The 22,662-nt window shown below is 35.8% G+C and overlaps 1 protein-coding gene across 3 annotated transcripts in view; it reads right to left on the reverse strand.

Moving 5' to 3' along the window:
• The window catches only part of myripa (myosin VIIA and Rab interacting protein a), a 69,616-nt gene that overhangs the window by 15,335 nt on the left and 31,619 nt on the right, over positions 1-22,662 (reverse strand). For 2 of the 3 annotated variants that reach the window (XM_042498008.2, XM_042498006.2), the window contains exons 12-13: positions 21,526-21,582; positions 19,097-19,282 (exon numbers count right to left, since the gene is read on the reverse strand). In XM_042498008.2, the coding sequence (XP_042353942.2) occupies positions 19,097-19,282; positions 21,526-21,582 (243 nt within the window). The remainder of the gene's footprint in view (positions 1-19,096; positions 19,283-21,525; positions 21,583-22,662) is intronic. The other variant, XM_042498009.2, reaches the window with a different exon arrangement.

The following is a 22,662-nucleotide window of genomic DNA, read 5'->3' on the forward strand; positions in this document are numbered from 1 at the left end:
GAAAATCTAACATGTCAAAAAAATGGTCACCAAGGCAATAGTATAGTATGTCGAAAAAGTCAAATTTTGACGCCTCCTAAAAATGGCTGAAAACGACATAGAATAGCTTGTAGAGATGCGTAATAGTATACAAAGTGGAAATAAAAGCCACAAAAGGCCAAAAACCAAGAAAATCTAACATGTCAAAAAAATGGTCACCAAGGCAATAGTATAGTATGTCGAAAAAGTCAAATTTTGACCCCTCCTAAAAATGGCTGAAAACGACATAGAATAGCTTGTAGAGATGCGTAATAGTATACAAAGTGGAAATAAAAGCCACAAAAGGCCAAAAACCTAAAAAATCTAACATGTCAAAAAAATGGCCACCAAGGCAATAGTATAGTATGTCGAAAAAGTCAAATTTTGACCCCTCCTAAAAATGGCTGAAAACTACATAAAATAGCTTGTAGATATGCGTAATAGTATACAAAGTGGAAATAAAAGCCACAAAAGGCCAAAAACCTAAAGAATCTAACATGTCAAAAAAATGGCCACCAAGGCAATAGTATAGTATGTCGAAAAAGTCAAATTTTGACGCCTCCTAAAAATGGCTGAAAACTACATAGAATAGCTTGTAGAGATGCGTAATAGTATACAAAGTGGAAATAAAAGCCACAAAAGGCCAAAAACCTAAAGAATCTAACATGTCAAAAAATGGCCACCAAGGCAATAGTATAGTATGTCGAAAAAGTCAAATTTTGACGCCTCCTAAAAATGGCTGAAAACGACATAGAATAGCTTGTAGAGATGCGTAATAGTATACAAAGTGGAAATAAAAGCCACAAAAGGCCAAAAACCAAGAAAATCTAACATGTCAAAAAATGGACACCAAGGCAATAGTATAGTATGTCGAAAAAGTCAAATTTTGACGCCTCCTAAAAATGGCTGAAAACGACATAGAATAGCTTGTAGAGATGCGTAATAGTATACAAAGTGGAAATAAAAGCCACAAAAGGCCAAAAACCAAGAAAATCTAACATGTCAAAAAAATGGTCACCAAGGCAATAGTATAGTATGTCGAAAAAGTCAAATTTTGACGCCTCCTAAAAATGGCTGAAAACGACATAGAATAGCTTGTAGAGATGCGTAATAGTATACAAAGTGGAAATAAAAGCCACAAAAGGCCAAAAACCAAGAAAATCTAACATGTCAAAAAAATGGTCACCAAGGCAATAGTATAGTATGTCGAAAAAGTCAAATTTTGACCCCTCCTAAAAATGGCTGAAAACGACATAGAATAGCTTGTAGAGATGCGTAATAGTATACAAAGTGGAAATAAAAGCCAAAAAGGGCCAAAAACCTAAAAAATCTAACATGTCAAAAAAATGGTCCCCAAGGCAATAGTATAGTATGTCGAAAAAGTCAAATTTTGACGCCTCCTAAAAATGGCTGAAAACGACATAGAATAGCTTGTAGAGATGCGTAATAGTATACAAAGTGGAAATAAAAGCCACAAAAGGCCAAAAACCTAAAGAATCTAACATGTCAAAAAAATGGTCACCAAGGCAATAGTATAGTATGTCGAAAAAGTCAAATTTTGACCCCTCCTAAAAATGGCTGAAAACGACATAGAATAGCTTGTAGAGATGCGTAATAGTATACAAAGTGGAAATAAAAGCCACAAAAGGCCAAAAACCTAAAAAATCTAACATGTCAAAAAAATGGTCACCAAGGCAATAGTATAGTATGTCGAAAAAGTCAAATTTTGACGCCTCCTAAAAATGGCTGAAAACGACATAGAATAGCTTGTAGAGATGCGTAATAGTATACAAAGTGGAAATAAAAGCCACAAAAGGCCAAAAACCAAGAAAATCTAACATGTCAAAAAAATGGTCACCAAGGCAATAGTATAGTATGTCGAAAAAGTCAAATTTTGACCCCTCCTAAAAATGGCTGAAAACGACATAGAATAGCTTGTAGAGATGCGTAATAGTATACAAAGTGGAAATAAAAGCCACAAAAGGCCAAAAACCAAGAAAATCTAACATGTCAAAAAAATGGTCACCAAGGCAATAGTATAGTATGTCGAAAAAGTCAAATTTTGACGCCTCCTAAAAATGGCTGAAAACGACATAGAATAGCTTGTAGAGATGCGTAATAGTATACAAAGTGGAAATAAAAGCCACAAAAGGCCAAAAACCAAGAAAATCTAACATGTCAAAAAAATGGTCACCAAGGCAATAGTATAGTATGTCGAAAAAGTCAAATTTTGACGCCTCCTAAAAATGGCTGAAAACGACATAGAATAGCTTGTAGAGATGCGTAATAGTATACAAAGTGGAAATAAAAGCCACAAAAGGCCAAAAACCAAGAAAATCTAACATGTCAAAAAAAATGGTCACCAAGGCAATAGTATAGTATGTCGAAAAAGTCAAATTTTGACGCCTCCTAAAAATGGCTGAAAACGACATAGAATAGCTTGTAGAGATGCGTAATAGTATACAAAGTGGAAATAAAAGCCACAAAAGGCCAAAAACCTAAAAAATCTAACATGTCAAAAAATGGTCACCAAGGCAATAGTATAGTATGTCGAAAAAGTCAAATTTTGACGCCTCCTAAAAATGGCTGAAAACGACATAGAATAGCTTGTAGAGATGCGTAATAGTATACAAAGTGGAAATAAAAGCCACAAAAGGCCAAAAACCTAAAAAATCTAACATGTCAAAAAAATGGTCACCAAGGCAATAGTATAGTATGTCGAAAAAGTCAAATTTTGACGCCTCCTAAAATGGCTGAAAACGACATAGAATAGCTTGTAGAGATGCGTAATAGTATACAAAGTGGAAATAAAAGCCACAAAAGGCCAAAAACCAAGAAAATCTAACATGTAAAAAAATGGTCCCCAAGGCAATAGTATAGTATGTCGAAAAAGTCAAATTTTGACGCCTCCTAAAAATGGCTGAAAACGACATAGAATAGCTTGTAGAGATGCGTAATAGTATACAAAGTGGAAATAAAAGCCACAAAAGGCCAAAAACCTAAAGAATCTAACATGTCAAAAAATGGTCAACAAGGCAATAGTATAGTATGTCGAAAAAGTCAAATTTTGACGCCTCCTAAAAATGGCTGAAAACGACATAGAATAGCTTGTAGAGATGCGTAATAGTATACAAAGTGGAAATAAAAGCCACAAAAGGCCAAAAACCAAGAAAATCTAACATGTCAAAAAAATGGTCACCAAGGCAATAGTATAGTATGTCGAAAAAGTCAAATTTTGACGCCTCCTAAAAATGGCTGAAAACGACATAGAATAGCTTGTAGAGATGCGTAATAGTATACAAAGTGGAAATAAAAGCCACAAAAGGCCAAAAACCTAAAAAATCTAACATGTCAAAAAATGGCCACCAAGGCAATAGTATAGTATGTCGAAAAAGTCAAATTTTGACCCCTCCTAAAAATGGCTGAAAACGACATAAATAGCTTGTAGAGATGCGTAATAGTATACAAAATGGAAAAAAAAGACACAAAAGGCCAAAAACCAAGAAAATCTAACATGTCAAAAAAATGGTCACCAAGGCAATAGTATAGTATGTCGAAAAAGTCAAATTTTGACGCCTCCTAAAAATGGCTGAAAACGACATAGAATAGCTTGTAGAGATGCGTAATAGTATACAAAGTGGAAATAAAAGCCACAAAAGGCCAAAACCTAAAGAATCTAACATGTCAAAAAATGGTCACCAAGGCAATAGTATAGTATGTCGAAAAAGTCAAATTTTGACGCCTCCTAAAAATGGCTGAAAACGACATAGAATAGCTTGTAGAGATGCGTAATAGTATACAAAGTGGAAATAAAAGCCACAAAAGGCCAAAAACCAAGAAAATGTAACATGTCAAAAAAAATGGTCACCAAGGCAATAGTATAGTATGTCGAAAAAGTCAAATTTTGACGCCTCCTAAAAATGGCTGAAAACGACATAGAATAGCTTGTAGAGATGCGTAATAGTATACAAAGTGGAAATAAAAGCCACAAAAGGCCAAAAACCAAGAAAATGTAACATGTCAAAAAAATGGTCCCCAAGGCAATAGTATAGTATGTCGAAAAAGTCAAATTTTGACGCCTCCTAAAAATGGCTGAAAACGACATAGAATAGCTTGTAGAGATGCGTAATAGTATACAAAGTGGAAATAAAAGCCACAAAAGGCCAAAAACCAAGAAAATCTAACATGTCAAAAAATGGTCACCAAGGCAATAGTATAGTATGTCGAAAAAGTCAAATTTTGACGCCTCCTAAAAATGGCTGAAAACGACATAGAATAGCTTGTAGAGATGCGTAATAGTATACAAAGTGGAAATAAAAGCCACAAAAGGCCAAAAACCAAGAAAATCTAACATGTCAAAAAATGGTCACCAAGGCAATAGTATAGTATGTCGAAAAAGTCAAATTTTGACGCCTCCTAAAAATGGCTGAAAACGACATAGAATAGCTTGTAGAGATGCGTAATAGTATACAAAGTGGAAATAAAAGCCAAAAAGGGCCAAAAACCTAAAAAATCTAACATGTCAAAAAAATGGTCACCAAGGCAATAGTATAGTATGTCGAAAAAGTCAAATTTTGACCCCTCCTAAAAATGGCTGAAAACTACATAAAATAGCTTGTAGATATGCGTAATAGTATACAAAGTGGAAATAAAAGCCACAAAAGGCCAAAAACCTAAAGAATCTAACATGTCAAAAAAAATGGCCCCCAAGGCAATGGTATAGTATGTCGGAAAAGTCAAATTTTGACCGCTCCTAAAAATGGCTGAAAACGACATAGAATAGCTTGTAGAGATGCGAAATAGTATACAAAGTGGAAATAAAAGCCACAAAAGGCCAAAAACGAAAAAATCTAACATGTCAAAAAATGGTCACCAAGGCAATAGTATAGTATGTCGAAAAAGTCAAATTTTGACGCCTCCTAAAATGGCTGAAAACGACATAGAATAGCTTGTAGAGATGCGTAATAGTATACAAAGTGGAAATAAAAGCCACAAAAGGCCAAAAACCAAGAAAATCTAACATGTCAAAAAATGGTCACCAAGGCAATAGTATAGTATGTCGAAAAAGTCAAATTTTGACCCCTCCTAAAATGGCTGAAAACGACATAGAATAGCTTGTAGAGATGCGTAATAGTATACAAAGTGGAAATAAAAGCCACAAAAGGCCAAAACCAAGAAAATCTAACATGTCAAAAAATGGTCACCAAGGCAATAGTATAGTATGTCGAAAAGTCAAATTTTGACGCCTCCTAAAATGGCTGAAAACGACATAGAATAGCTTGTAGAGATGCGTAATAGTATACAAAGTGGAAATAAAAGCCACAAAAGGCCAAAAACCAAGAAAATCTAACATGTCAAAAAAATGGTCACCAAGGCAATAGTATAGTATGTCGAAAAAGTCAAATTTTGACGCCTCCTAAAAATGGCTGAAAACGACATAGAATAGCTTGTAGAGATGCGTAATAGTATACAAAGTGGAATTAAAAGCCACAAAAGGCCAAAAACCAAGAAAATCTAACATGTCAAAAAATGGTCACCAAGGCAATAGTATAGTATGTCGAAAAAGTCAAATTTTGACGCCTCCTAAAAATGGCTGAAAACGACATAGAATAGCTTGTAGAGATGCGTAATAGTATACAAAGTGGAAATAAAAGCCACAAAAGGCCAAAACCAAAAAAATCTAACATGTCAAAAAAATGGTCACCAAGGCAATAGTATAGTATGTCGAAAAAGTCAAATTTTGACGCCTCCTAAAAATGGCTGAAAACGACATAGAATAGCTTGTAGAGATGCGTAATAGTATACAAAGTGGAAATAAAAGCCAAAAAGGGCCAAAAACCTAAAAAATCTAACATGTCAAAAAAAATGGCCACCAAGGCAATAGTATAGTATGTCGAAAAAGTCAAATTTTGACGCCTCCTAAAAATGGCTGAAAACGACATAGAATAGCTTGTAGAGATGCGTAATAGTATACAAAGTGGAAATAAAAGCCACAAAAGGCCAAAAACCTAAAGAATCTAACATGTCAAAAAAATGGCCACCAAGGCAATAGTATAGTATGTCGAAAAAGTCAAATTTTGACGCCTCCTAAAATGGCTGAAAACGACATAGAATAGCTTGTAGAGATGCGTAATAGTATACAAAGTGGAAATAAAAAGCCACAAAAGGCCAAAACCAAGAAAATCTAACATGTCAAAAAATGGTCACCAAGGCAATAGTATAGTATGTCGAAAAAGTCAAATTTTGACGCCTCCTAAAAATGGCTGAAAACGACATAGAATAGCTTGTAGAGATGCGTAATAGTATACAAAGTGGAAATAAAAGCCACAAAAGGCCAAAAACCTAAAAAATCTAACATGTCAAAAAATGGTCACCAAGGCAATAGTATAGTATGTCGAAAAAGTCAAATTTTGACGCCTCCTAAAATGGCTGAAAACGACATAGAATAGCTTGTAGAGATGCGTAATAGTATACAAAGTGGAAATAAAAGCCACAAAAGGCCAAAAACCAAGAAAATCTAACATGTCAAAAAATGGTCACCAAGGCAATAGTATAGTATGTCGAAAAAGTCAAATTTTGACGCCTCCTAAAAATGGCTGAAAACGACATAGAATAGCTTGTAGAGATGCGTAATAGTATACAAAGTGGAAATAAAAGCCACAAAAGGCCAAAAACCAAGAAAATCTAACATGTCAAAAAATGGTCACCAAGGCAATAGTATAGTATGTCGAAAAAGTCAAATTTTGACCCCTCCTAAAAATGGCTGAAAACGACATAGAATAGCTTGTAGAGATGCGTAATAGTATACAAAGTGGAAATAAAAGCCACAAAAGGCCAAAAACCAAGAAAATCTAACATGTCAAAAAAATGGTCACCAAGGCAATAGTATAGTATGTCGAAAAAGTCAAATTTTGACGCCTCCTAAAAATGGCTGAAAACGACATAGAATAGCTTGTAGAGATGCGTAATAGTATACAAAGTGGAAATAAAAGTCACAAAAGGCCAAAAACCTAAAAAAATCTAACATGTCAAAAAATGGTCACCAAGGCAATAGTATAGTATGTCGAAAAAGTCAAATTTTGACGCCTCCTAAAAATGGCTGAAAACGACATAGAATAGCTTGTAGAGATGCGTAATAGTATACAAAGTGGAAATAAAAGCCACAAAAGGCCAAAACCTAAAGAATCTAACATGTCAAAAAAATGGCCACCAAGGCAATAGTATAGTATGTCGAAAAAGTCAAATTTTGACGCCTCCTAAAAATGGCTGAAAACGACATAGAATAGCTTGTAGAGATGCGTAATAGTATACAAAGTGGAAATAAAAGCCACAAAAGGCCAAAAACCTAAAAAATCTAACATGTAAAAAAAAATAGTCACCAAGGCAATAGTATAGTATGTCGAAAAAGTCAAATTTTGACGCCTCCTAAAAATGGCTGAAAACGACATAGAATAGCTTGTAGAGATGCGTAATAGTATACAAAGTGGAAATAAAAGCCACAAAAGGCCAAAAACCAAGAAAATCTAACATGTCAAAAAAATGGTCACCAAGGCAATAGTATAGTATGTCGAAAAAGTCAAATTTTGACGCCTCCTAAAAATGGCTGAAAACGACATAGAATAGCTTGTAGAGATGCGTAATAGTATACAAAGTGGAAATAAAAAGCCACAAAAGGCCAAAAACCAAGAAAATCTAACATGTCAAAAAAATGGTCACCAAGGCAATAGTATAGTATGTCGAAAAAGTCAAATTTTGACGCCTCCTAAAAATGGCTGAAAACGACATAGAATAGCTTGTAGAGATGCGTAATAGTATACAAAGTGGAAATAAAAGCCACAAAAGGGCAAAACCAAGAAAATCTAACATGTCAAAAAATGGCCACCAAGGCAATAGTATAGTATGTCGAAAAAGTCAAATTTTGACGCCTCCTAAAAATGGCTGAAAACGACATAGAATAGCTTGTAGAGATGCGTAATAGTATACAAAGTGGAAATAAAAGCCACAAAAGGCCAAAAACCTAAAGAATCTAACATGTCAAAAAAATGGCCACCAAGGCAATAGTATAGTATGTCGAAAAAGTCAAATTTTGACGCCTCCTAAAAATGGCTGAAAACGACATAGAATAGCTTGTAGAGATGCGTAATAGTATACAAAGTGGAAATAAAAGCCACAAAAGGCCAAAAACCAAGAAAATCTAACATGTCAAAAAAATGGTCACCAAGGCAATAGTATAGTATGTCGAAAAAGTCAAATTTTGACGCCTCCTAAAAATGGCTGAAAACGACATAGAATAGCTTGTAGAGATGCGTAATAGTATACAAAGTGGAAATAAAAGCCACAAAAGGCCAAAAACCTAAAAAATCTAACATGTCAAAAAAATGGTCACCAAGGCAATAGTATAGTATGTCGAAAAAGTCAAATTTTGACGCCTCCTAAAAATGGCTGAAAACGACATAGAATAGCTTGTAGAGATGCGTAATAGTATACAAAGTGGAAATAAAAGCCACAAAAGGCCAAAAACCTAAAGAATCTAACATGTCAAAAAATGGCCACCAAGGCAATAGTATAGTATGTCGAAAAAGTCAAATTTTGACGCCTCCTAAAAATGGCTGAAAACGACATAGAATAGCTTGTAGAGATGCGTAATAGTATACAAAGTGGAAATAAAAGCCACAAAAGGCCAAAAACCTAAAAAATCTAACATGTAAAAAAAAATAGTCACCAAGGCAATAGTATAGTATGTCGAAAAAGTCAAATTTTGACGCCTCCTAAAAATGGCTGAAAACGACATAGAATAGCTTGTAGAGATGCGTAATAGTATACAAGGTGGAAATAAAAGCCCAAAATGGCCAAAAACCTAAAAAATTTAAAATGTCAAAAAATGGCCACCAAGGCAATAGTATAGTATGTCGAAAAAGCAAAATTTTGACGCGTCCTAAAATGGCTGAAAACGACATAGAATAGCTTGTAGAGATGCGTAATAGTATACAAAGTGGAAATAAAAGCCACAAAAGGCCAAAAACCTAAAGAATCTAACATGTCAAAAAAATGGCCACCAAGGCAATAGTATAGTATGTCGAAAAAGTCAAATTTTGACGCCTCCTAAAAATGGCTGAAAACGACATAGAATAGCTTGTAGAGATGCGTAATAGTATACAAAGTGGAAATAAAAGCCACAAAAGGCCAAAAACCTAAAGAATCTAACATGTCAAAAAAAATGGCCACCAAGGCAATAGTATAGTATGTCGAAAAAGTCAAATTTTGACGCCTCCTAAAAATGGCTGAAAACGACATAGAATAGCTTGTAGAGATGCGTAATAGTATACAAAGTGGAAATAAAAGCCACAAAAGGCCAAAAAACTAAAAAATCTAACACGTTAAAAAAAATGGCCACCAAGGCAATAGTATAGTATGTCGAAAAAGTCAAATTTTGACGCCTCCTAAAAATGGCTGAAAACGACATAGAATAGCTTGTAGAGATGCGTAATAGTATACAAAGTGGAAATAAAAGCCACAAAAGGCCAAAAACCTAAAGAATCTAACATGTCAAAAAAATGGCCACCAAGGCAATAGTATAGTATGTCGAAAAAGTCAAATTTTGACGCCTCCTAAAAATGGCTGAAAACGACATAGAATAGCTTGTAGAGATGCGTAATAGTATACAAAGTGGAAATAAAAGCCACAAAAGGCCAAAAACCTAAAGAATCTAACATGTCAAAAAAATGGCCACCAAGGCAATAGTATAGTATGTCGAAAAAGTCAAATTTTGACCCCTCCTAAAAATGGCTGAAAACGACATAGAATAGCTTGTAGAGATGCGTAATAGTATACAAAGTGGAAATAAAAGCCACAAAAGGCCAAAAACCAAGAAAATCTAACATGTCAAAAAAATGGTCACCAAGGCAATAGTATAGTATGTCGAAAAAGTCAAATTTTGACGCCTCCTAAAAATGGCTGAAAACGACATAGAATAGCTTGTAGAGATGCGTAATAGTATACAAAGTGGAAATAAAAGCCACAAAAGGCCAAAACCTAAAGAATCTAACATGTCAAAAAATGGCCACCAAGGCAATAGGATAGGATGTCGAAGTCAAATTTTGACGCCTCCTAAAAATGGCTGAAAACGACATAGAATAGCTTGTAGAGATGCGTAATAGTATACAAAGTGGAAATAAAAGCCACAAAAGGCCAAAAACCTAAAAAATCTAACATGTCAAAAAATGGTCCCCAAGGCAATAGTATAGTATGTCGAAAAAGTCAAATTTTGACGCCTCCTAAAAATGGCTGAAAACGACATAGAATAGCTTGTAGAGATGCGTAATAGTATACAAAGTGGAAATAAAAGCCAAAAAGGGCCAAAAACCTAAAAAATCTAACATGTCAAAAAAATGGCCACCAAGGCAATAGTATAGTATGTCGAAAAAGTCAAATTTTGACGCCTCCTAAAAATGGCTGAAAACGACATAGAATAGCTTGTAGAGATGCGTAATAGTATACAAAGTGGAAATAAAAAGCCACAAAAGGCCAAAACCTAAAGAATCTAACATGTCAAAAAAATGGCCACCAAGGCAATAGTATAGTATGTCGAAAAAGTCAAATTTTGACGCCTCCTAAAAATGGCTGAAAACGACATAGAATAGCTTGTAGAGATGCGTAATAGTATACAAAGTGGAAATAAAAAGCCACAAAAGGCCAAAAACCTAAAAAATCTAACATGTCAAAAAATGGTCACCAAGGCAATAGTATAGTATGTCGAAAAGTCAAATTTTGACGCCTCCTAAAAATGGCTGAAAACTACATAGAATAGCTTGTAGAGATGCGTAATAGTATACAAAGTGGAAATAAAAGCCACAAAAGGCCAAAACCTAAAGAATCTAACATGTCAAAAAATGGTCACCAAGGCAATAGTATAGTATGTCGAAAAAGTCAAATTTTGACGCCTCCTAAAAATGGCTGAAAACGACATAGAATAGCTTGTAGAGATGCGTAATAGTATACAAAGTGGAAATAAAAGCCTAAAAAGGCCAAAAACCTACAAAATCTAACATGTCAAAAAAATGGCCCCCAAGGCAAGAGTATAGTATGTCGAAAAGTCAAATTTTGACCCCTCCTAAAAATGGCTGAAAACGACATAGAATAGCTTGTAGAGATGCGTAATAGTATACAAAGTGGAAATAAAAGCCACAAAAGGCCAAAAACCTAAAAAATCTAACATGTCAAAAAAATGGTCACCAAGGCAATAGTATAGTATGTCGAAAAAGTCAAATTTTGACGCCTAAAAATGGCTGAAAACGACATAGAATAGCTTGTAGAGATGCGTAATAGTATACAAAGTGGAAATAAAAGCCACAAAAGGCCAAAAACTTAAAAAATCTAACATGTCAAAAAAATGGTCACCAAGGCAATAGTATAGCATGTCGAAAAAGTCAAATTTTGACGCCTCCTAAAAATGGCTGAAAACGACATAGCATAGCTTGTAGAGATGCGTAATAGTATACAAAGTGGAAATAAAAGCCACAAAAGGCCAAAAACCTAAAAAATCTAACATGTCAAAAAATGGTCACCAAGGCAATAGTATAGTATGTCGAAAAAGTCAAATTTTGACGCTCCTAAAAATGGCTGAAAACGACATAGAATAGCTTGTAGAGATGCGTAATAGTATACAAAGTGGAAATAAAAGCCACAAAAGGCCAAAAACCTAAAGAATCTAACATGTCAAAAAAATGGCCACCAAGGCAATAGTATAGTATGTCGAAAAAGTCAAATTTTGACGCCTCCTAAAAATGGCTGAAAACGACATAGAATAGCTTGTAGAGATGCGTAATAGTATACAAAGTGGAAATAAAAGCCACAAAAGGCCAAAAACCTAAAAAATCTAACATGTCAAAAAAATGGTCCCCAAGGCAATAGTATAGTATGTCGAAAAAGTCAAATTTTGACGCCTCCTAAAAATGGCTGAAAACGACATAGAATAGCTTGTAGAGATGCGTAATAGTATACAAAGTGGAAATAAAAGCCAAAAAGGGCCAAAAACTTAAAAAACCTAACATGTCAAAAAATGGTCCCCAAGGCAATAGTATAGTATGTCGAAAAAGTCAAATTTTGACGCCTCCTAAAAATGGCTGAAAACGACATAGAATAGCTTGTAGAGATGCGTAATAGTATACAAAGTGGAAAGATAAGCCGCAAAAGCCCAAGAACCTAAAGAATCTAACATGTCAAAAAATGGTCACCAAGGCAATAGTATAGTATGTCGAAAAAGTCAAATTTTGACGCCTCCTAAAAATGGCTGAAAACGACATAGAATAGCTTGTAGAGATGCGTAATAGTATACAAAGTGGAAATAAAAGCCACAAAAGGCCAAAAACCTAAAGAATCTAACATGTCAAAAAAATGGTCACCAAGGCAATAGTATAGTATGTCGAAAAAGTCAAATTTTGACGCCTCCTAAAAATGGCTGAAAACGACATAGAATAGCTTGTAGAGATGCGTAATAGTATACAAAGTGGAAATAAAAGCCACAAAAGGCCAAAAACCTAAAGAATCTAACATGTCAAAAAATGGGCACCAAGGCAATAGTATAGTATGTCGAAAAAGTCAAATTTTGACGCCTCCTAAAAATGGCTGAAAACGACATAGAATAGCTTGTAGAGATGCGTAATAGTATACAAAGTGGAAATAAAAGCCACAAAAGGCCAAAAACCAAAAAAATCTAACATGTCAAAAAAATGGTCACCAAGGCAATAGTATAGTATGTCGAAAAAGTCAAATTTTGACCCCTCCTAAAATTGCTGAAAACGACATAGAATAGCTTGTAGAGATGCGTAATAGTATACAAAGTAGAAATAAAGGCCACAAAGGGCCAAAAACCTAAAAAATCTAACATGTCAAAAAATGGTCACCAAGGCAATAGTATAGTATGTCGAAAAAGTCAAATTTTGACGCCTCCTAAAAATGGCTGAAAACGACATAGAATAGCTTGTAGAGATGCGTAATAGTATACAAAGTGGAAATAAAAGCCACAAAAGGCCAAAAACCTAAAGAATCTAACATGTCAAAAAAATGGCCACCAAGGCAATAGTATAGTATGTCGAAAAAGTCAAATTTTGACGCCTCCTAAAAATGGCTGAAAACGACATAGAATAGCTTGTAGAGATGCGTAATAGTATACAAAGTGGAAATAAAAGCCACAAAAGGCCAAAAACCAAGAAAATCTAACATGTCAAAAGATGGGCACCAAGGCAATAGTATAGTATGTCGAAAAAGTCAAATTTTGACGCCTCCTAAAAATGGCTGAAAACGACATAGAATAGCTTGTAGAGATGCGTAATAGTATACAAAGTGGAAATAAAAGCCACAAAAGGCCAAAAACCTAAAAAATCTAACATGTCAAAAAAATGGTCCGCAAGGCAATAGTATAGTATGTCGAAAAAGTCAAATTTTGACGCCTCCTAAAATGGCTGAAAAGCGACATAGAATAGCTTGTAGAGATGCGTAATAGTATACAAAGTGGAAATAAAAGCCACAAAAGGCCAAAAACCTAAAAAATCTAACATGTCAAAAAATGGTCCACCAAGGCAATAGTATAGTATGTCGAAAAAGTCAAATTTTGACGCCTCCTAAAAATGGCTGAAAACGACATAGAATAGCTTGTAGAGATGCGTAATAGTATACAAAGTGGAAATAAAAGCCACAAAAGGCCAAAACCTAAGAAAATCAAACATGTCAAAAAAAATGGACACCAAAGCAATAGTATAGTATGTCGAAAAAGTCAAATTTTGACCCCTCCTAAAAATGGCTGAAAACTACATAGAATAGCTTGTAGATATGCGTAATAGTATACAAAGTGGAAATAAAAGCCACAAAAGGCCAAAAACCTAAAGAATCTAACATGTCAAAAAATGGCCACCAAGGCAATAGTATAGTATGTCGAAAAAGTCAAATTTTGACGCCTCCTAAAAATGGCTGAAAACGACATAGAATAGCTTGTAGAGATGCGTAATAGTATACAAAGTGGAAATAAAAGCCACAAAAGGCCAAAAACCAAGAAAATCTAACATGTCAAAAAAATGGTCACCAAGGCAATAGTATAGTATGTCGAAAAAGTCAAATTTTGACGCCTCCTAAAAATGGCTGAAAACGACATAGAATAGCTTGTAGAGATGCGTAATAGTATACAAAGTGGAAATAAAAGCCACAAAAGGCCAAAAACCTAAAGAATCTAACATGTCAAAAAATGGCCACCAAGGCAAAAGTATAGTATGTCGAAAAAGTCAAATTTTGACGCCTCCTAAAATGGCTGAAAACTACATAGAATAGCTTGTAGAGATGCGTAATAGTATACAAAGTGGAAATAAAAGCCACAAAAGGCCAAAAACCTAAAAATCTAACATGTCAAAAAATGGTCACCAAGGCAATAGTATAGTATGTCGAAAAAGTCAAATTTTGACCCCTCCTAAAAATGGCTGAAAACTACATAAAATAGCTTGTAGATATGCGTAATAGTATACAAAGTGGAAATAAAAAGCCACAAAAGGCCAAAAACCAAGAAAATCTAACATGTCAAAAAATGGTCACCAAGGCAATAGTATAGTATGTCGAAAAAGTCAAATTTTGACGCCTCCTAAAAATGGCTGAAAACGACATAGAATAGCTTGTAGAGATGCGTAATAGTATACAAAGTGGAAATAAAAGCCACAAAAGGCCAAAAACCTAAAGAATCTAACATGTCAAAAAATGGCCACCAAGGCAATAGTATAGTATGTCGAAAAAGTCAAATTTTGACGCCTCCTAAAAATGGCTGAAAACGACATAGAATAGCTTGTAGAGATGCGTAATAGTATACAAAGTGGAAATAAAAGCCAAAAAGGGCCAAAAACTTAAAAAACCTAACATGTCAAAAAATGGTCCCCAAGGCAATAGTATAGTATGTCGAAAAAGTCAAATTTTGACGCCTCCTAAAAATGGCTGAAAACGACATAGAATAGCTTGTAGATATGCGTAATAGTATACAAAGTGGAAATAAAAGCCACAAAAGGCCAAAAACCTAAAAATCTAACATGTCAAAAAATGGTCACCAAGGCAATAGTATAGTATGTCGAAAAAGTCAAATTTTGACGCCTCCTAAAAATGGCTGAAAACGACATAGAATAGCTTGTAGAGATGCGTAATAGTATACAAAGTGGAAATAAAAGCCACAAAAGGCCAAAAACCTAAAAATCTAACATGTCAAAAAATGGTCCATAAAGGCAATAGTATAGTATGTCGAAAAAGTCAAATTTTGACGCCTCCTAAAATGGCTGAAAACGACATAGAATAGCTTGTAGAGATGCGTAATAGTATACAAAGTGGAAATAAAAGCCACAAAAGTCCAAAAACCAAAAAAATCTAACATGTCAAAAAAATGGCCACCAAGGCAATAGTATAGTATGTCGAAAAAGTCAAATTTTGACGCCTCCTAAAAATGGCTGAAAACGACATAGAATAGCTTGTAGAGATGCGTAATAGTATACAAAGTGGAAATAAAAGCCACAAAAGGCCAAAAACCTAAAGAATCTAACATGTCAAAAAAAATGGCCACCAAAGCAATAGTATAGTATGTCGAAAAAGTCAAATTTTGACCCCTCCTAAAAATGGCTGAAAACTACATAGAATAGCTTGTAGAGATGCGTAATAGTATACAAAGTGGAAATAAAAGCCACAAAAGGCCAAAAACCTAAAAAATCTAACATGTCAAAAAAATGGTCACCAAGGCAATAGTATAGTATGTCGAAAAAGTCAAATTTTGACCCCTCCTAAAAATGGCTGAAAACGACATAGAATAGCTTGTAGAGATGCGTAATAGTATACAAAGTGGAAATAAAAGCCACAAAAGGCCAAAAACCTAAAAATCTAACATGTCAAAAAATGGTCCATAAAGGCAACAGTATAGTATGTCGAAAAAGTCAAATTTTGACGCCTCCTAAAAATGGCTGAAAACGACATAGAATAGCTTGTAGAGATGCGTAATAGTATACAAAGTGGAAATAAAAGCCACAAAAGGCCAAAAACCAAGAAAATCTAACATGTCAAAAATGGTCACCAAGGCAATAGTATAGTATGTCGAAAAAGTCAAATTTTGACGCCTCCTAAAATGGCTGAAAACTTGACATAGAATAGCTTGTAGAGATGCGTAATAGTATACAAAGTGGAAATAAAAGCCACAAAAGGCCAAAAACCAAGAAAATCTAACATGTCAAAAAAATGGTCACCAAGGCAATAGTATAGTATGTCGAAAAAGTCAAATTTTGACGCCTCCTAAAAATGGCTGAAAACGACATAGAATAGCTTGTAGAGATGCGTAATAGTATACAAAGTGGAAATAAAAGCCACAAAAGGCCAAAAACCTAAAAAATCTAACATGTCAAAAAAATGGTCACCAAGGCAATAGTATAGTATGTCGAAAAAGTCAAATTTTGACCCCTCCTAAAAATGGCTGAAAACGACATAGAATAGCTTGTAGAGATGCGTAATAGTATACAAAGTGGAAATAAAAGCTACAAAAGGCCAAAAACCTAAAGAATCTAACAGGTCAAAAAATGGCCACCAAGGCAATAGTATAGTATGTCGAAAAAGTCAAATTTTGACCCCTCCTAAAAATGGCTGAAAACGACATAGAATAGCTTGTAGAGATGCGTAATAGTATACAAAGTGGAAATAAAAGCCACAAAAGGCCAAAAACCAAGAAAATCTAACATGTCAAAAAAATGGTCACCAAGGCAATATGTCGAAAAAGTCAAATTTTGACCCCTCCTAAAAATGGCTGAAAACGACATAGAATAGCTTGTAGAGATGCGTAATAGTATACAAAGTGGAAATAAAAGCCACAAAAGGCCAAAAACCTAAAAAATCTAACATGTCAAAAAAATGGTCCGCAAGGCAATAGTATAGTATGTCGAAAAAGTCAAATTTTGACCCCTCCTAAAAATGGCTGAAAACAACATAGAATAGCTTGTAGAGATGCGTAATAGTATACAAAGTGGAAATAAAAGCCACAAAAGGCCAAAAACCTAAAAAATCTAACATGTCAAAAAAATGGCCACCAAGGCAATAGTATAGTATGTCGAAAAAGTCAAATTTTGACCCCTCCTAAAAATGGCTGAAAACGGCATAGAATAGCTTGTCGAGGCGCGTTATAGTATACAAAGTGGAAATAAAAGCCATAAAATGCCAAAAACCAAAAAAAATTTAACATGTCACAACAATTCCCAAAAGGCAATAGTATAGTATGTCGAAAAGGTCAAATTTTGACCCCTCCTAAAAATGGCTGAAAACGACATAGAATAGCTTGTAGAGATGCGTAATAGTATACAAAGTGGAAATAAAAGTCAAAAAAGGCCAAAAACCTTAAAAAATTTAACACATTAAAAAAATCGCCCCCCAAGGCAATAGTATGGTATGTTGAAAAAGTCAAGCTTCGACCCCACCTCAAAATGGCTTGCAAGGACATAGAAAAGCTTGTTGAGACGCATCATTGTATACAAAGTGGAAATAAATGCCAAAAAGGCCAAAAACCTAAAAATTATGTCAAAAAAATGTCCCAAAAGGCAATAGTATGGTATGTAGAAAAAAGTGAAATTATGATCCCTCCTCTAAATGGCTGAAAACGACATAGAATAGCTTGAAGACATGCATAATAGTATACAAAGTGGAAATAAAGATCACAAAATGAAAAAAACAACTCAAAATCTAACATGTCAAAAAATGGTCCAAAAGCAATAATATAGTATGTTGAAAAAGTCAAATTTTGACCCCTCCTAAAAACGGCTGAAACGACATAGAAAATCTTGTAGAGATGCTTCATAGTATACAAAGTGGGAATAAAGTCCAAAAAAGGCAACAAATCTCATAATTTAGCATGCCCACAAGGCAAAAGCATAGTATGTCTAAAAAGTCAACAAGTTTAATTTGTTGAAAAATGTCACAATTTGACATGTTGAAAAAAAGGCTGAAAACAACATACTATAGCACACATCATAGTAAAGCATGTCAAAATAAAGGCCAAAAACTTCGTTATCACAGCATGTCGAAAAAGTGGCAGGAAATGACATCATTGCCTGCACAGACACCCCGCTTCCATTCAGAAAAATATCCCGAAGTATCCGCTGCTGAACCACCAGACTACGGAGCAACGTCTTTCCCCAAGCTGTGAGACTCATCAACTCCTCCTTCGACGCCAGAAAGATATAGCAGCACTTCAATTTAATTTCTTTTTAAATGTTTAAGAAAAATGACAATAAGTCTACCTTGTACCTTGTACCTTTTGACGCGATTTTGGATGCGATTTTGGACGCGATTTTGGACGCTGTGCTATAATATGACTTTTTGACACAATTTAAACAACGCGCTATAGAATGACTTTTCAACGTGATTTTTGATGACATGCTATAGTATGACTTTTTGATGTGACGATGGACGACATGCCTGAGTATGACATTAAGAAATTTGGGACGACAGACCATAGTATGACTTTCTTTCGCCATTTTAAATAACCTACTATATTATGACATTTTCATTCATACTATGTCTTTTTTATTGCTGTTTTGAATTACATCCTATACTTTGACCTATTTGTGAAATTTTGTACACAATCTTTATGACTTTTGAGTCTGGTTCGTCTTTGTCTAAAATGATGACTTTCAGCAGATCTTTGCTTGCTATAGTCTATCAGCTTTCATCAGCCTATATTATGATTTCTGTAGTACATTAAATGACCTTTTCTACAGTTTTTGAAATGGATTACTGTCAGATTTGTTCAACCTCTCCTATGTCAGTCAATTTTTTACGTTATACAATATCATTTTTATGACAAACTATAATCTGAATACATGTCGTAGATTTATAAGCCACAAAATGTCACAAATATGTTGCAGTTAAGTATGCCATATAAAAGTAATAGTCTAGCGCATGCAATAATAAATTTCATGAAAATATCATTATATAGCATGTCATACAAAAGTGAAAAATTCAAGGTATACCATTTCATAAAAACTCAGAATGCAGCACCATAAACATAACCAATGAAAACAACTACACTTACATTTTCCTCCAGTCTGGAGAATTGCTGATCAAGTTTCTTAGGGTCTGTGTTTGGGGGCAATGAGGTGTTGGAGAGCGTCCGGGACCCATCTCCTTCCTGCGCCCCCTGCAGCAGCAGTTCTTCAGTGGCATTCAGCACCCTCAGGACCTCAGTGGTGATGCTGCGCAGAGACACCGCTGAGTACCTCTACAACACACAGGCAGACAGGTTAACCGATATCTTTGCAGCTCCTGATATTATGCAGTATGATTTTAAAAAAGTACATCTAACTTTTTTCATGTTAGAGGTTAAAATGTACATCCGATTTTTACCTGCCTACACAAAGTACATACAAACACTGGAAAATCCTGCAGCTGGATCATGATGGGACACTACTGCGTTGACATTTTATTACATAAATCAGTCAGTTTATGCCAAAGTGAGCCTCTCATACGCATTAAAAATGAGAAATATGTTTTCTATATATTTGTATTAGCGTGATTCTTTTTTTTTTTTTTGAAAAATTAGTAATACATTTAAAGTAACTCACTCTATGCGGCTGATCTCCCAGGGTACTCTCTAAAATGAAGTTTTGCCTGGATAGGTGTGGTTTTGCAGAAATTAGCATTTCACGTGTCTGCGAGCTCCGTGATCGCCCAGCTCAGCTCGTGATCTGAGTGCCTGCTCATGAGTTTTTCATGATGGTGAGTTAAGTTACTTTAGTACAAGTTATGTAGGTTATAACTTTTAATTCTCACTATCCAGTGATGCTGACATTCGAATGTTATAGCATGCCCCATAACGTCTGCCACAAAAATATTGGATGAAATTGATCCAATCTAAATAATACTACAAATAAAAGTCCAGGATTAATGAGAGACCAATAAAGTCACACTGACACAATTCATTGTAATCATATTTTGCATTGTTTATCTTAATCTGCAAAGCAACAAGTAACTACAGCTGTAAGATACATGTAGTGCAATATTTCTCCTGAAATGTATCTGAGTGAAAAGTGGCAGAAAATAAAGTTAACACAGTTACAGTATTTGAATAAACTGTCAGAATACAGAAATCCTGAATTATTTTCCTATGATGATAATAGAAAGTTGGACTACGTCAAAGTATGGGCTACTTTTATTTATAAAGCTTTGAAAATCTGGCAAACTAGATTGAATAATACCCTCATACAGGACATTATGAGGTCAGTTTGTCGAGTTTTGTCAAGTATGAAGGTGTACAGAATAAACTATTCATGTTTTCTAATCATTTCTACATTTGGTCTACAACACACTGACAGCAGAAAACACAGAGCCAGTACAACAAGTAAAAGTCAAAGCTTTTCCTCATAAATGGTTGATAAAAATTACAAAATTGTTTCTGTTTGAAGTTACACTTAGGTGGGAGCTGTCCTGTCCTCAGTTTAAGGCAAACATCAAGTTAATAAACAAATATTTAGGTCCCAGTTTTGCTAGCTTAACCAATAAGCAACAAGACGACACACAACATGTCAGCTGATCAGAATGCACATCAGGCACACAAAACTGTGTGTGACTCAGGATGTCATGGTTACTCCACCCGGCGAAAGACGGCTATTTTAGAAAGTCCTGATCTGCCAGGTGGAATTACATAAAGTGACGGACACTTCCTGAAAATATCAACTGCAACAGCAGAAAAAGCAATCTTTGTAAATAGCGACAGGCCTATAGCCTACAGTTGACAAATCACCAAAAGATTCATGAGATGAAAAGACCAATTATCCTACCTTTTCAAAAAAGGATTATTTTATTTTAGTTTTTATTCTGATAGAGCATCTGTTCACGGAGGAAAGGTGGGAGAGAGAGGGGATGACACGCAGCAAAGGGACGCAGGTCACAGATACTCCGCTTTTTGATCAGGTATGTCTGTCCCAGCGGAACGAAAATAAAGAAAGAAGGTCCTTTGGTGTGAACTTGCACATATGTATTTGAGCGATGTATTGCTTTGCAATTGAACATGGTGTAACAGCAGAGATGGCATTTGCTCATAGCTGGTAATTATCTGAGCAATACAGCAGGCAAAACTACACCAGGAGAATGCCACCTGCATTTTACTGATTCACTCTTTTGCAAGACAATGTGCTGCCTTCAGACGACTGAGCAAAATGTATAGAAACCTTTGACGGGAGACATTTAGCTCAGACTTGCAGAGAACATCTGGTATTAGGGTCGGATCAAGTTCTCACCACAAACCCCTCCAGAGTCCAGAGTTAGGACCATACTGAGACCACCTCCTCTTACGGTTCTCAAATTGTTGAGTCTCAACTAAAGTGGGATAACTGTGTTAAAACCTGCCCAAACAAATCACACGGAGGGGGAAAACGAAGCAGAGTGTAATTTAACCTGGTTAAAACATCCTTAATCTGCAATGACCAACTACTACTGCCCTCCTGAAGCAAAACACTGTCTCACCTGCTCCAGCAGAGTTGATATAAACTGTAATGATTTGTAAAGCTCCATGTCATTATCCTACAGCACACAGAGAGAAGCACAGAAGAAGAAAACACAGGACAGAAGGGAAAAGAAAATCAGCATCAAGCAGAGTTGTTCAGCGGTTAGTTACATTGAAAGGAATTGTTAAGGAGAATTACCCCAATATCTAATTCACAATGAGCCTTTGTAACTTTCACTAAGTTCTGTGACCACTGCATGATAGCTACATCAAAGTGTGTTTCAGATCCATGCGTTTGTCAAGTCTCTCTGAAAGCAGAACAGACACAAATATATGTAGTTTTCATTCTAAGTGATGCCATTGCTACAACCAATGTAGTTGCATCTAGCTGTGAGAACTGCAGCTTGCTACTAGCTGAAACTCCTGGTTCGAATCGCTTCAGTGTTCATTGTTCAGGAGATTTTTAGCGGGAGCCAAAACCTCTTCCTGTTAAATCAAATGGACCTGGTGAATCAGCACCTCCAAATCCGAGGCCATGGTTCTCAGCCGGAAATGGGTGGAGTGCCCTCTCCAGATCGGGGAGAAGATCCTGCCCCAAGTGGAGGAGTTTAAGTACCTCAGGGTCTTGTTCACGAGTGAGGGAAGGATGGAGCAGGAGATCGACTGGCGTGGTGAGGAGGGAGCTGAGCAGAAAGGTAAAGCTCTCGATTTACCGGTCATCTTCATTCCTACCCTCACCTATGGTCACGAGCTTTGGGTAGTGACCGAAAGAACAAGATCGCGGGTACAAGCGGCCGAAATGAGCCTCCTCCGTAGGGTGGCTGGGCTCTCCCTTAGAGACAGGGTGAGAAGCTCGGAGCAGAGCTGCTGCACCTCTGCGTTGAGAAGAGCCAGATGAGGTGGCTCGGGCATCTAATTAGGATGCCTCCCGGACGCATCCCTGGTGAGGTGTTCAGGGCACGCCCCACCGGTAGGAGACCCCGGGGAAGACCTAGGACACACTGGAGAGACTATGTCTTTCAGCTGGCCTGGGGACGCCTCAGGATCCCCCGGGAAGAGCTGGACGAAGTGGCCGGGGAGTGGGAAGTCTGGGCTTCCCTGCTTAGGCTGCTGCCCCCGCGACCCGACTCCGGATAAGCGGAGAAGAAGGTGAAGGT

Source organism: Plectropomus leopardus, chromosome 12 (assembly GCF_026936395.1).
Source record: "Plectropomus leopardus strain MGB_pleo_1.0 chromosome 12, ASM2693639v1, whole genome shotgun sequence".
NCBI classification, from domain to species: domain Eukaryota; kingdom Metazoa; phylum Chordata; class Actinopteri; order Perciformes; family Serranidae; genus Plectropomus; species Plectropomus leopardus.